The 14906-nt window shown below is 43.9% G+C and overlaps 1 protein-coding gene across 1 annotated transcript; it reads right to left on the minus strand.

The window, feature by feature from the left end:
• Positions 1-1110: 1110 nt before the first annotated feature.
• Sema6d (sema domain, transmembrane domain (TM), and cytoplasmic domain, (semaphorin) 6D) lies at positions 1111-14242 on the minus strand. Its single transcript, XM_013010247.1, has 18 exons — positions 13182-14242; positions 12648-12759; positions 11979-12039; positions 11812-11874; positions 11619-11720; positions 11313-11403; positions 10764-10883; positions 10040-10128; positions 9099-9316; positions 8844-8975; positions 8355-8510; positions 8091-8264; positions 7015-7155; positions 6851-6928; positions 6447-6508; positions 6004-6060; positions 4509-4676; positions 1111-2842 (listed from the first exon to the last, which is right to left on the minus strand). The coding sequence occupies exons 1-18, from the start codon at positions 13288-13290 to the stop codon at positions 1554-1556; spliced, it is 3222 nt and encodes a 1073-aa protein (XP_012865701.1). The 5' UTR covers positions 13291-14242; the 3' UTR covers positions 1111-1553.
• Positions 14243-14906: the final 664 nt, after the last annotated feature.

Raw genomic sequence — 14906 nt, forward strand, 5'->3', positions numbered from 1 at the left:
GATGTAATGCTGCTATTCGAGTGGATTGTTTACCAATTCACTGTTGTAGGTTGCTTTTATGATTTCTTTTTTTAAAAGTCTTTCCAGGTGCTGGTTGAAAAAACATTGACAACTGGCACTCAGTAAATGATGTGCTATACTCAACACACTTGACATATTGTAGTGATTCTATAATTCTCGTGAATAAGGCACAAAATGCACAGATTCAGGTAAACTCACATGTGGTATTTACAGTATACTGTCATTACCTGCATGACTTAGGAGAAAATTCTCACATGAACACAACATAGACAACATGACTGTACCACTGAGGTCTGCACAGACAGCTCCTGCTAAGTCACTCAATTGTAAATGCTTTCCTGTCTTTCTTTCCACGTTTGCTTTTACTTTTGCTTTGGAGAATAGGAGGAGTTACAGGAGGAAAACTTTTACATACTGGGGAGGGGATAAGAACTCATCACAGTCTAAATCAACTCTTTATTAGTGTGTCCAAGGTTAAGTAGTGTAATTCAGGCTTTGATTCACAGTGGACATGAATGTATCACTACTGAATACTGATGGGTGAATCAAGGATAACCTCTTACTAGCTCTATCTCTAGCTCTGTAAGCTGGGGCAAGACTGGAATCAAAGTCTGAAATGAATAGCAGCACAAAATTTACTTGGAACTCTTACATTCTGGCATTGGGTACCACACCAGGTGAGTGTTTCATTTTGAGTGTCCAGGGAGCTTTGATTGTATGCTCTCAGAGCTGAACCCAATGACTGATGTAGGATGAAGTTTAGTTTTTTGTTCGGTCATGCTCAAATGTAAACAACTCCGTAGCACAAAAAGATGCAGTGAGCACCTAAACAAATCCTAGTGGGAACACATCTTTCTCACTTTCTCCCAAATGTCTGCACACACGCACACACACGTGCATGCATGCACGCACACACACACACACACACACCCACACACACACACACTCACACTTCCAACAGTTTATCAGTGGCATGAAAAAAAATGCTACAGTTTGGGGTCAAAGACTGAATTTTTTTTTTTTTTTAGCAAACTGCTGGGTAATATACAAGTTCTCTTTTTTTTTTTTCCGGGACATTACCATCTTTTTTTTTTGTTCTTTTTGACATTTGTGCAAGAGGCAAGGTGAATGCATACATATTAAAATGTTCACATTTAATGGGAAGACCACACAGAATGGCAGCCTCAAATTGAACCCATTTTCAAGTATTTGTTCACAGATTCTTCTGAGTACTGTTCTCAGCTCTTTTATCCTGGTTAAGGTAGCCCCTGGGGAGCTACACATCACTTTAGCTTCCAACCACAGAAATGGAATTACCAGCACCTTCCTTTGTGTGTAGTTAAGCACACAGAAGTTTTGCTGCAGTAGCTACATGTGGCAAGTTCTGATGTTGCCAAAGTTAAAGAGAGTCTCTTTGGCCACTTGGTTCTCTTAAAATACGAGCAAGCCTCTTGTGTTAAGGTGCCCCTTACAACATCATCCTCTCAGCAACAGGATAGGATAAAGCCACGCGGGAATAGCACACTTGAGACCTAGTAGGTGTATTTGTTCAGTGGTCTGACTGATGGGGTTTGAGGAACAAAGGAAGGCTTTGGTGGCACATCAGGTTTTAAGGACGGTGTCCTCTTTAGTCCCGTCCTGGGAAGGGTGCCATTACTGGTATAGCTGCTCTGTCTGGAGAGGGAAGGCTGCAGGTGGACACTCACTGGTGTCCCCTGAATATAGTCTACCTTCGCCCCAGTCGGGGTGGGCATGTATCCCCCATGGTTCACACTAGGTTGTCTGGATAACAAAACACCGTTTGGTGAGTTTAAGTTTTTAGGCATAGCAGATATAGAGTGCCGCTGTGAGGAGCTTTTGTGATAACCCCGTTGTCTTTCCAGGGAAGTCATTGGGACCCCAGGAGTAGTGGGGACATCTACTCTCTTGGTTGGACTATTTCTGGGCAGTGTTGAAGGAGGGGAGTAGAGTGATGCCTCCCGGTTAGGGACCTTCGGCGGGACCTCCGACACTGGTCCCGCGGGATCCAGCATTAGGGCCTGGTGAGCCATTTGGATGTCTCCCATGATGGCTTTGGGGTTACTGTTTGGGTCATTTAGATGCTTCAGGAGGTCATTGAGGGTATTTCTGGAATCCACAGAACGCCGGTGATCTCTCTTACTGGCCGACTTAGTAAGAGGGTGATCAAGGTTTTGAAGCTTCTTTTCAGCTTTGTGTGCATTGGAGTTTGAGAAAGATGTATTGTAGTCATGAGTAGCATTTGGAAGAACAATGGCACTAGGGATATGCCCATGACTTAATGGAGAATGAGGTGGAGGACTAGAAGGAAAGAACTGAGGGGTTTCCTTCCTGGAAGCTCCATGGCCATGGGGCTTGTCTGAGTGGCTCTTCATGGACTGTAGTGGCTTCTGGTGCAGCACAGGTGTGGACTCTGGCGTAGGGAGAGCAGCCAGCTCTGGAGGTTGGCCTCGATGGTCCATTACCATGGATTTTGTATCCCCACTGGGTGGCAGCTCTTTCCGACTGGTCAGGAGGTTGCTGTAGAGTTTAGGAGAATCAATATTCTGTTGGTATTCCTTGACTGGACTGTCAAAGAGACCATTCAGTTTGGCGAAACTTCCACTCGAGTCTGTGCATGACTGTGCCGATTCTGCATCTTTATGTATCTTTCTGTTCTTCCGGACAAACATATCACGGTAGCAGTATACTGCCACACCAGCAATGAAAGCACCCAAAACGAAAGCGGCAAAGACACAGGTGATGAGGACATTCATGTGGACCATCTGGTTGGATTCTCCAGATTGGACTTCCCATCGGACACCTGCAATAGACACACAAGGAATGTCTGAACGAGATGCTTCCACGGAGCTGACCCTCCCCTCACACAGCCCACTTGCCTAGCTTGGAGGGTCCAGCATACGCTACTGAGATTTTTCTTTCATCACAGTAGGTTCTCCAGAGATGTATGATTGCTGCAAAACTCTATTTCCCATTGAGCTATACATTTTTTTTCTGTCCTTTACCCCCTCATCTCTCTTAAGTAGTTGTTAGATAGTGCTTTCACCTAAAAAAAATAGTTAGAAGGTCTGTACTTTCCAAATAGCCAGTTTTAATCCCTTGAAATGTTTCATCTCATGATTTTCTCTTCATTCATAAATCAGGATTAAAGAGCAGCTGCTGGGATTAGGAAGATGCATAAATTAGCATAAACATATATTATGCTAGTAGAATTATTCTAACTTAACTAGTGTAAGAACACAGGATTTGCTCATAAACTAAAAGCATCTGCTTGGTCATTGTGAGGCACAAGTACAAAGTTTCATGCTTGTTTTCCATTCCATTTCAGGGCAAAGCATTCTTGAATTACCTGCTATAGAAGAAACCCAGTATAAGGAAACAATGTAAGGAAATATTTTTTATGTATTAGGTAAGTAATACCGTAACATTATCTGGAGGTAGTTGAGAACTATTTAAATTAGACCTGGAGGAGACGAGTGAATTAGTTTGTAAATACTGGAATTTTTAATGCAACCACAGACACCTAACAGTCATTCAAAGAAATGTTAGTTTAAGAGGTATCTAAGTCTATTACATGCTAATACACACAGCTATCCCAGAATAAGTGAGCTAGAGGGTTTTGACAATTCTACATAGCTTTAGGTCAGTACTAAGGCCTTGGAATATTAGTTGTTTTAAATAAATGTTCATGGTTATGGAATTCAGTGGCATTGTGAAAGACCAAGAAAGAAAACTAGAAATGATGTTATTGAAGAAAATCAGAAAGTAGAATGAAGAATGATTATAAAACTTTATAGTGAAAATATGTAAAAGCAAAAATCAACAGATGTAAATCATAAATGACAAGGCATTGATTGACAAAAAAAACTGATTGGAAACCGGATACCACAGTTTGGTAGGCACTGAGGAATAGATGTTTGTTTGTAGAGTACTGTATCTAATCAGCTAACTCATCACGAGACTGTTTTATAACGCTCCATACCATCACTTTTGGTCCATCGTAGAAGCAATCTCTGTTATGTGTTACTGCTCGTGGCATCCACACAACGTTTTACCTTATTTGCTCCTTGCTAATTGCATTTTGGATTAAAGCTAACCATGAGGCTTGGAAAGGCTCTTAGATAAAATATTTGATATCGGAGTGTTTGCCATTCATGAGTGTACTTTTTTGATGTTGAGGTGATCCTCAACATTCCTTGATACCAACAGGTTCTCAGATTCTTCAGAGAGAAAGCAACACAGATTAGATTGTCTGAGTGGCTGTCTTTAACAGCATTCCAGGCCTTTCCTCCTTTAAGGAATGTGCTCAGATTTAACCATAGAAAACCAAAGGCACTATGGCCAGTGTGGCAGAGGTGTGGTGGCGGCAGCTCCATTTAGATTCACCTCTTCAAACTGCACACTCCTCTGAGAGATTGGGAATCAGGTTTCCACACAGTTAAGAGATGAGTTCCCTGGTAAAGCCTTACCCTTTGGGATACCCGATAAAGAATCAGTAAAATCAGAAGTGTTTGGGTCATCTTGAACTACAAATTTCCGGGAGCTCGTCAGTTTAGGTCTCCAGGTATCAATCACTTTAGGTGTAATTTCTGGGATACTTGCCACTGTGGTAATAGAAGATGAAGATACCTCCATGTCTGTGGTGGCAAACAGATGTTCATTAACATGGGTAGCATCAGAAAACTTTTCTGATTGGTCTGTTGCATTTTTTAAGTTTCAGTCCAAATGATAAGAGAGCCTGTTCTATCTACTAGTTCATAAAAATACATCTGAGGAGCCTGCACCACATCCTTTTCTCCCAAGAGACGAATGAGAACTCACTGAAGACATTAAACAGACTGCAAAATTGAAGACATTCCTAGGAATACTGGGTGATTATGCTGCTCATCTCCTGTAATTTCGTTTTATGTAGATTTGACCAAGAAAGCGCTTTTATAGATGATTGGACCTTTATTTCCTTCACTGGGGAAGCTACCATCTGATTCCACCCTAGTTATGTCTTAGTAAACACTTGATATTCATAAACCTGTTCTGCCTGACCCTGTCCACTAAGGGTCTCTTTCTATAGCAGAGAAGGCACCTAGCTTTATGTTCTGAAATGCCTACAGAGTTTCTTCCAAAGAGGAAGCAGTAATATAAGCAAAAGCAAAGATGTTTAGATACATAAGATCTTCCATCCTTCCCCCTCACCTCAAGGAATAGAACTACTCTGGACCCCAGAAGCAGCAACAGGATTTGAGAGTTACTTAACTTTTTTTATACGGCTATTACTGACTTCCACCAAGGCAATTTCCCTCCAAACGTAAGTACATTAAGCCTTTAGGCTAAAACCTTAGCTCCACGTTCTTTACTGGGGCAGCAGTCGCAGATGAACGCTCCCAAGCCAATACAGATTGAGAAGCATAGAGAACCACTGGATGTCTTAACACATCAAAACTCTGCTTCATCCAGCTGAGCTCCTGATACTATGACATTCAGAGAGAGTCCCAGAATCACCGCGAAACAATCCTTAAAACTCACGAATACACATTTTCAGGGAAATGTGTATTTTGTTTATTAGGTCTTAGGGAAGGTGAAGGGAGAAGGGGAAAAGTATGAAATTCTGCCATCCATTCCATATAGATGACCAGAGGAAACATTCACGATGCAAAGGAGTGAGAGAGAAAGAAAGCTTGGGTGGGTGGGTGGGCGTGCGTGCAGCTGGAATGCAGTTCACGTGAACCTGTTGGAGTTTTCTGAAACGATGTGCCTTGCTCAATGATGAACTGTTAACATGCTACACAGGGGGGGGGGAGTGTAGAATTAGAAGAAGTCTTTGGGTACCATCATAAGTGGGGTTATGAGTCAAAGCAGAAAAATGAAGGGCTGCCAAACTGCGCAAAAGGGAGGGGGGAGAAGGGGTTGAAAATGTTGAACTCAAGGAAAGCAAAGGTGGTTAATTCAAAAAAATGAAACAAAACTAACCAGATGTTGGACCGCCAAATATTTTGTAATCTGGTGTAGTTGAAGTAGGCAAAATTTCTAAAGGAATTAAAGGAACAGGAATCAGTGAAAAGTAACCAAAAAGAAAGCAAAAAAGTTTATGAATTCCACGTAACTTAAAAAAGTTAAAAGAAAAGCCTACAAATTTAAAAAGATTAACCTACTGGTTAGACTACTTTTCTCCAGATTTTTGTTCTTTCCTATGAAATTGTAAAACGGTGAGGAAAAGAAAAAAAAAAGAAAAAGTAAAGGTTATTTTTCTTTTATATCCCCCATGACCAAACAGCTCAGCTTTTGCGAAGTTTTAAGTTAAATGCTAGGTGGTGTGTGTCCCGGGTCCTTCCAAAGGCTGAGTGTAAAATAATGTTCACGTGCAAATGTGGTCCAAAAGACATGGGTAAGGAGAAGGGAAGATTTTGTCTTACCATGGCAGTCCCCTAGATGGGCCGTGTTGCCGTATTCTGTGTCTTGTTCATACCCTCCAGCACTGTGGTTATGGAAAGCAAAGAAGTCTTCAGTTAGGAGCCTTCATAGGGACCCAAGGGGCAACCAGCGCAGAACACACTGACATTTCACCCTGACTGGCTGAACGGTGTTAACAATTTAACTAGGCTGGTTGTAGAGATAGAAGGAATTTTGTCTCCCCCCCCGTATCAATTTCTCTGATGTAAGATCCCTTCCTTTCTTCACATTTCAGGTTTTCTTTTCTTTTGACTTATTTCTCAAACAAAAATGTGAGGAAGGAAGGAAGAAGGGAAGTTTCTAAAAGTTACAGCTTTAGAGATCCTGGAGAAGACAGTTGGTCACTAACATGACAAAGCCTACTTACGCCATCCCTACTGCTACTCTTCCACAAGTACCCTGGCTTAACCAGCCACAATACGGGTCACGAGATGCAATGCAAGACCTGTAGACAAGTAAACAGAGCATGGTTGGAATTTTCTCGTCCATCAAGGTCCAAGACCCGGGGTAAGTACAGAAACGTGAGCTTACTTTTTACATGATCCGTACCGCTCACAGCGGCTGAGGGGAATGCGGATCACACAGCTGGAGAATGCCACAAATAGAGCGTGGCGGTCTTTATCCAGCTGTAGTGAGATGACCTTCTTCTCTTCCTCACTCTCTGCGCTGCACCTGTTTTATGGGAGAGATTTTTGAAGACATATTTTTAGTGGGTCAGAAGCTACATGTGCAAGGCATGTATGGCTTGGCTTTGCAGTGACTGGGGAAATCTTAGTGTTCTTGATAGCAAGCCAAGCAGGTACATCGTTTGGGGACTGATAATCATGTGATTTGCACTGATGGTTAAACTTCTGGCGGGACAGAGGGTTTTCGAAGATTACATTTGTAAAGGATTTGGGAGCTTCTAGTAGCTTTCTTTTGAGGGGGCTGGGGAGAGGGGAGGGGGAGGGCGGTCATGGGGCTTGAACTCTGGGCCTGGGCACTGTCCCTGAGCTCTTCAGCTCAAGGTGAGCGCTCTACCACTTGAGCCCCAGGGCCACTTTCATTTTCTGGTGGTTAATTGGAGATAAGAGCCTTATGGACTTTCTTGCCCGGGCTGGCTTTGAACCATGATTCTCAAATCTCAGTCTCCTGAGTAGCTAGGATTACAGGTGTGAGTCACCGGCGCTCTGCTCTATTATTTTACTATAATTGGAATCATCACATGTTTGAAGTGTCTCCAGATGTTTCCTTGGCTCTAATTCTGTTACCTATATCTTGTTTTTCTTAATTGCTCAAATAATTTCTTACGTTCTGGTTTGAAGAAACCAGTAAACTATCAATGCTATAAATATATGTGCCTATGTAGCATCCTGAACCGTATCTGGAAGATACAAGGGGTAGTGCTAAAATATTCTCATTTCCACAAATGGACAACGAGGACTGAATTATATGCACATTCATCAACTATTCACCCTCTCTCTGTGCACTAGCAGGCTCCAGAAAACCAAACCGAACAAACCAAGACCACTAATTTAAAAGGCTGAGAGGAAGTGAGCAGAAGAGTAGGAATATACACCAGAAATTTCTGAGCAGCGCTGAAGAGCTTTCTCATAAAATAGACCTACTTTGCTTGGTTGTAAGCTTCAATTTCTTCCAGTAATACGCTGTCATTCAACGAGAAAGGACTGGTCTTTGCCAAAACTTTAAGTACAATGCCAGCTTCGGAGCCAACGAAGATGACTGTGTAGTTCTGGTGAGGCCCTGCCGAACGGTCCACGGCGATGGCTGTCAGTCTGTACCTGCCAGAGGAGGTGGGGCAAGTCAGATGGGAAAGGCAACCACCAGAGAACTCAGGACAGGAGCCAGCGCCCAATCCCACACCGCCTCACCTGACTCGGGTCTTTGTGAACCAGGGCTCATCGGCAATGGGTGGGACGGCGGAGTCCATCAGGGGGTGGGACTTGATGAATGACAAGGTCTCATCGGGGAAGTCGATGGAGGTTTTGTACTCTTCCGCAAGACCATGTTTCGCACAACAGCCAGGCCTGGAAGAAAAACGGGATTCTTTTCCCGCCCCCACCCCGCAACTGTATCTAAGAAGGAAGTGCCCAGTCTGAGAGGTCAGGAGAGTCAACGGTGACCCGGAAGCGATGCTCTTTCTCTGACATCCACATTGGCAAGCACAGGGTGCTCGCCGTCTGCAGGGGGGCTGCTACTGGCTTTGTCTGAGATGCTGCCCAGGCCCCCCCACCCCCACCTCCAGTCCTGGGCTGGGAGGTTGGCCCAGCTGCTCTCTGAAGATGGATGGACACAACCAGTGACCACAGGGGATTTTTGTGTGCAAGAAAAAAAAATCCTTTTCAGTGGGTTGTCTTTACCTTGGCTTGGGTACTTTGTCTTCGGGGACTGCTGTCCAAACGGAATCTGGAGTTTTCTGTTCTTTAAACCGTCCTTTGAACACCTTCTCGATGTCTTCCATGCTGAATGCACACACTGCAGAACCGGGAATGCTGAGAACAATGAGAAGCAGAAAACAATGAGGAAGAAGGGGGGGGGGTACAACAGGCACGTGGCCCCCGGGCTCTGCGCGGGAGCACGGAGCATCTCCAGAAGCCTCCGGGACAGGTTCTTACCTGTTGAGCTGCGTGGTAAACACCCCAACCACAGTGGGGACGCCGTTGATTTGGATTATGTCTGTGATAGACTGCAGAACATCAAAGTAGAAAAAGGAATCGCCAGGGACTGAACAGTTCAGCCGAGCCTTCAGAAACGAAGTCCAGTGTTTCTCCAGGACCCGCTGGGAGCCACCCATGTCATTTTTACATATACGAGCCACACGGGAATACACAGCCTGTCCGGGTACAGAGACAAAGCAATGGGTTATGAGGATGGGTCGGGACTGTGAACCAAATGCCGATAGGAACGCCATGAGAGACTAGACGTGCTTAAGATATTTGGCTTAAAAGTATGTAGCCACCCTCTCCTGAGGGATCTATACAGGAAGAAGGCAAACTAGATTTACCTGTGAGAAAAGCAAAAGAGTGGGGGGGGGGGAGTTGACTCTTCTTACATTGCTAAGGAGATGTACGGTCTCAGGACCATGTAATGGCGTATGCCTGTAATCCCAGCAGTTGGGAGATAGTAACCACCTAACCTGTACCTCACGGGAAAAAAAATATGTGGTCTTTAAACTTGGCATAGGAGAAATGTAAATAATTTACCATCACTTCCTGAATTAAACGAGATCCCCTACTTTTTCAATCTTGCCTTTTGACTAGGTCAGAGACTAGACTATCAATGGATTTCTAAAGAGGAAGGTCAGAGGCATGTAGCGAGTACTGCTTGTGGTGATATTAAACAATGCAACCTTCTGAAGGCCTAAGGTTGCTGTCCCATTCTGGTCATCATTCATGGGTTTCCAGCAAATTATTCTCCCCAAAAAGCACCTAGATCTCTGACTTCAGCCTTCCAGGCCCTGAACCGAATGCTGGAAACGTTTGCATGCCAAAACATCATCTGTCCCTCTGCAAAGCTAGCCTCAACTCCCAATACCAATCAACCCTGCAGAACTCACCTTGCCTAAGTTGTTGTGTTCCACAGCAATCTCTCGGAAGAAGAAATAGACATAGTTTCCATATTCTATGGCATGAAGAAAGTGTGGCTCTGAAAGAAAAAGCAAAAAAAGTAATTAGCCTAAGCTCTCCACTGCCAGCTATGACAGACAGATGCTGGAGAGTCGCACCAAGGTAGTGATTTCCAGGAGCCCCAAGATGGGTGGGGGTTCAAGCTTCAGGGAGCCTGTGAATGTCTTTGGAGTCAGCTAATGGACTGTAAAAAGTCCTACGGGGAACTATACTGCAGCAAAGATCTTTGTTTCAACAGATTTCTTCATTAACCTACTTAACTAGGGAAGAAAACTTATTACCCTGAGGATAACAAAAAAAAGTCAGTTGTTAGAATCTCAAGAACCAAATGACTGAAGCTGTGGGCTCACAGATTCTCCTCATGGATTCTGAGTGTAACTTAACAAGGTGGGCAGACGGGGGTGGGGAAGTATGCTATCTGCCTTTGCAGTTAGACAAATTGGTACACCAGACAGGAGTGCTCCCTAGGTTTTTGTTTTGGGGCTCCTGGATGAGCTTCTTCCTGGCATGCCCACTAGGCTCCCCTTTTCGACCAATGCTCCCATCCACCACCAAAGCGGGAACTACCAGAGTCCTGCACTCAACTTCTGGCCGGCGCTGGCTGCTGCTCACTCCCAAGCCGCCCCGCCCACGTCCACTGCTCTTCAAAGGTACCTTTTATCCATTTGGAATCATATTTTATGGTGCGAAGAGCAGATCCGTCTCCCAGGCTTCGATAAATCACAGCATCACTGGCCAAGAAGTCAGCTACTGTGGCAGAATATAGTTTCCCATCTGAAACCAAAATGATAATTGGGTAAAATAACCATAATTATGTAGCAGTGTGTTTAGACCCCTTCCAGCGTTTCCACCTGCTTCCATTATCTAGTCAGATAAGTACATACCTGACGCTCAGCCTCTTACCCGCTGTCCCATCATATTACCTCATTTTACAGATTAGGGGTATAAACATCCACAATTAAGGAACTTACTCAGGGGTCACTAGCTTAGTTAACAACAGAGCCAGCCACATGTCAGGAGACGTATAACATACACTGAGATACGTGGGCTTTTTAAGTTTTCTTTATAAAAATAGTTTGCATTTGAGCCTTTGAGATACCTGTGTCTGCCAAAGTTAGGAGCTTTTTAATTCCTCCCCCATTTAAATTCGTTTTGTAGTCAGTGTAATTAATCATTCATAGTCAGGGTGCTGCAGGTTCTTACCAGCGAACAGGGCAACATTGGTTTGTCTGGCATCAAATGGGCATCTTGCCAGGCCACTAATATCTTCCCCATCATACTCTAAGGTATTCAACTATAAAAGAAAAATAAATAGATCTTGTCACATGTGTTCAATGTACCTGTCTGAATGCAATATTGCTTTATTTAGATCGAAATTGTACTTGAAGAAGTCTTCTTTGCTTATTTTTAGTGCATTAGCGATCAAAGAAATTTCTGGAACATAGAGAAAAGGACTCCACGTGAATAGTAGTCCAGTGAAGACCAAACAGGATCAAAAAGCACGCTTACCCTGTAATATCTGCACATGGGATTGAATGCATTGGTACCACAAACAAAAACCATCTCATCGTTTCTGGGAACAAATACTTTGATAAAGTTGTGGCATTCATCCTAAAGAGAGTAAGTACATTGATGTTACACATTGCATATGCAGATGTTCTGGAATGTTCTGACTCTAGGGGTCCTTGTCTGCTCCACTCACTTTATGCTTGCCTTTCATAGCACAGTTTTCTCGATCCTGTTGTCTTGACCTCCATGTCAGCTTCTGTATTAAGCAAATCGGGGTTCAGTAGGGACATATTTGGAGGGGGGAATAATACCTCAAGTCCTACGTAAGCACAAAGAAATTTCCTAATTGTAATGGCTCACCTTGCTTGGAATGACTTCTGTTTTGGGGATTTCATTTAAGTTGACTGTATAAACTTGATCCCTGGTGGAGATAAGGGAAGAAGTCAAATCATGTTGAATGCGTAAAAATGTGAAGTTGCTGCTTATTTAGTTTTACATATCTGCCTTTATCATGTTTTGGAGAGCCTCTGGATCGTCTCTGTCCCAAACAAGCTTAACAGAGTTCTTTTTCATTACTGAGGTGCATATATATATATATACACACACACATATACATACATATATATGTATATATGTTTTACATATATATATTTGTATAATCAAAAGCAAGTTCTCCAAGCCTGAGTCAAACTGCCAATTGGTATTAGCATAGGTATATTTCTAGTATTTGCTCCAACAATTCTGAGTTAAAAGAGAATAAGAAGGAACGATTTTTTTTCCCTGCTGCTTTAGGGAAAAAAAAAAAGAATGGTGTATGGTTTTTTGATGGCAGTAATAAAATAGCAGTGCTGAAGGCTTTTTAGCCCTGTATTTTGTTTTTGGTATACAACACTGACTCCATGAATATTTTTGGCTACTTGCAATTCTCGATCACAATCACATATTAGTTTTTCATGAACTAGACACATTAATGCAAGCACCACAAGAGAAAAGAATTTTAATCTAATAAACCAATGAGAGGAAAATTACCTGCCAGCAATATAAAGTGTGTCTCGAATTTTCAACATCAGCTGAAAGTCCAGCCTGTGTTGTGATTCATTGCCTGAAGGGCGCCCTCTAAAAACCGGATATTGCCTTGAATCTGCAAGTAAAAATGGGCTAAACCATCAGTCAGGATTATGGAGCTGAAGAATCAATAGACAGCATTGATTAGCTGTATATACTAGTTGTAGAAAGGTTTTAACTAAATTCCTCTCTTAAGGTCTTGAATATAAATGAATAAAAGGCAGCAAATGTCAGCAAACGGTCTTTTTCTTTTTTTTTTTTTTTACGGAAAATAGATAACATAATGGGTCCTTTTGTTTATACTCAAAAAGTATATGGGATATATAGAAGCTTTATCTGTACCTCTATGTGGGTTGCCAGAAAAGCGATCAAACTGTTCCGCTGTTTTCAAATACAGTGAAATGATGACCGAATAAATTAACAGGCAAAAATCTCTCTCCGGTTCTGAAAATGAATATGCTTCCTTCTTAGGAGAGAACACTGCTTCGGATCACTTACAGTGGTAGTCAACGGTATTGAGGGGCTCCTCATCTTCGGGAAAGCTGACTGCCCTCAGCTGTGAAGCCATCAGGAGCAGCGTGCAGACACAAAGCAGGAAGAGCTTCATGGCTGGACCAAGACGAAGGCAGAGCAGCCCCTCCTCAGAAATCCGACTCAGCTACCTGGAACACAGAAGCCATTTGGAAAGGTGTGAAGCTGTGTAATACGATGGTTTTCTCATTTGTCACCAGCTCTTTTCCCAGATCCTTTCCCAGCCTCCTCCCTCCCAGCGGTGGTCGATCAGGTATCTCTGAAATCACAGGCAAAGAACAGCAGTGTGCCAGACCTTGGTAGAACATCTGGTTCACATATTGACGTTTTAGGCAGACTGGCCAGAATTTTCGAGGTAACTAAGTTTGTCATCGCAGCGAGATCACCAGCACTACAAACAGAAATGCTAGCTGCTGACTTGGCAAGGAAGATGGGCCACGTTGGGACCCGAATTTTAATTAAACTCCATTCTGCAGCCCTTCCCCCAGTCCTGAAAGCTATAATACAGTGTGTGCTCTGCCCACCCCCCGCCCCCCATAAATTGCCCAAGCTGCCTCAAAGTTATCTGGAGAGCTGACCACCCTGGCATCTCTCATCAGTCTTTGCTTAAGGCCTGCCAAGTTCCCAGCTCTAAATTCTTAAGTAGAGCGCTTCCTACAGCTTCGCCAGACCCACACGGAATCCATGACAAGTGACTTTGAATCAGGGTGAAAGCGACTGAAAAGCAAATGATTTCCTGATAACCAATCAAGCAAAGCAGGTTAGGGTGAGGGCCACAGCTGACACCCAGCCCCTGGAGACGCTCACGTTTTTACATAAAACCATTTGGACACACACCAATAATATCTTAAGTAGCCCCGACCTCTTTGCGTTATTGAACTTCCGTACTCCCGGGGCACCTGAGGGACCATCAAATCCAAGCCTCTCAGCTTTCAGGGCTGGGAAAATGAATTTGCTCAGGGAATTGCATTGAGTCAATTTGGGAGCGATTGGAGGCCACCCATCAGCTGAGTCCCTGCCCAGGTTCGATTCTCCAAACTGGACTCCGTAAGTAAGAATGCTTGCCTTAAACTATCTCATCTCTCTCTTCCTCCCTCTCTCGGTTCTATCCCTCCCTTCACCTCTCAGTCTCCTCTCCCTCACCCCTCTCCATGTCTACCCTCCTCCGCTCATACCACCCTCTCCTATTCCCGCCTTTCTCCATTCTCTATGTCCTCTCCCTCCTCCTCCTCCTTTCTCCCATCTCTCTTCCCTCCCTCTCTCTCTCTCTCTCTCTCCTGTCTCTGCTCTCTCTTTCCTCTCATTCCTCTTCCCCTCTTTCTCTCCTCTCTCCGGTATCTCCCTCTCCCCTGCCTGCCTCTCTTCTCTGCTTTCCCTCCTCTCTTCCCTCGCTAGCCTGCTTCTTGCCTTCCCCCTCTCTTTCGCTCTCCCCACACTCCCCACTCCCCTTCCTCTCTCTTTCCAACCCATTTGTCCTCCTTGTACCCCTTCCCACCCCTCCCTTCCTCCCAGGCCTCACCATGGTTCACAAAGGACTCTGTGCTCTTCCTCTCTTGGACATTTCTGGGCCCTTCCCGACCTAGCCCTCTACACACTCTCACCTGTCCCTCGCCTCTTTTCTCCTGTCTCTGTTTCTCTCCTCTCTCTCTGGCCTCTATCAGTCTTCTCTCTGATCTCTCTCTCTCCTCTCTG

Source organism: Dipodomys ordii, unplaced genomic scaffold, assembly GCF_000151885.1.
Source record: "Dipodomys ordii isolate 6190 unplaced genomic scaffold, Dord_2.0 Scaffold11, whole genome shotgun sequence".
In the NCBI taxonomy this organism is placed as follows: domain Eukaryota; kingdom Metazoa; phylum Chordata; class Mammalia; order Rodentia; family Heteromyidae; genus Dipodomys; species Dipodomys ordii.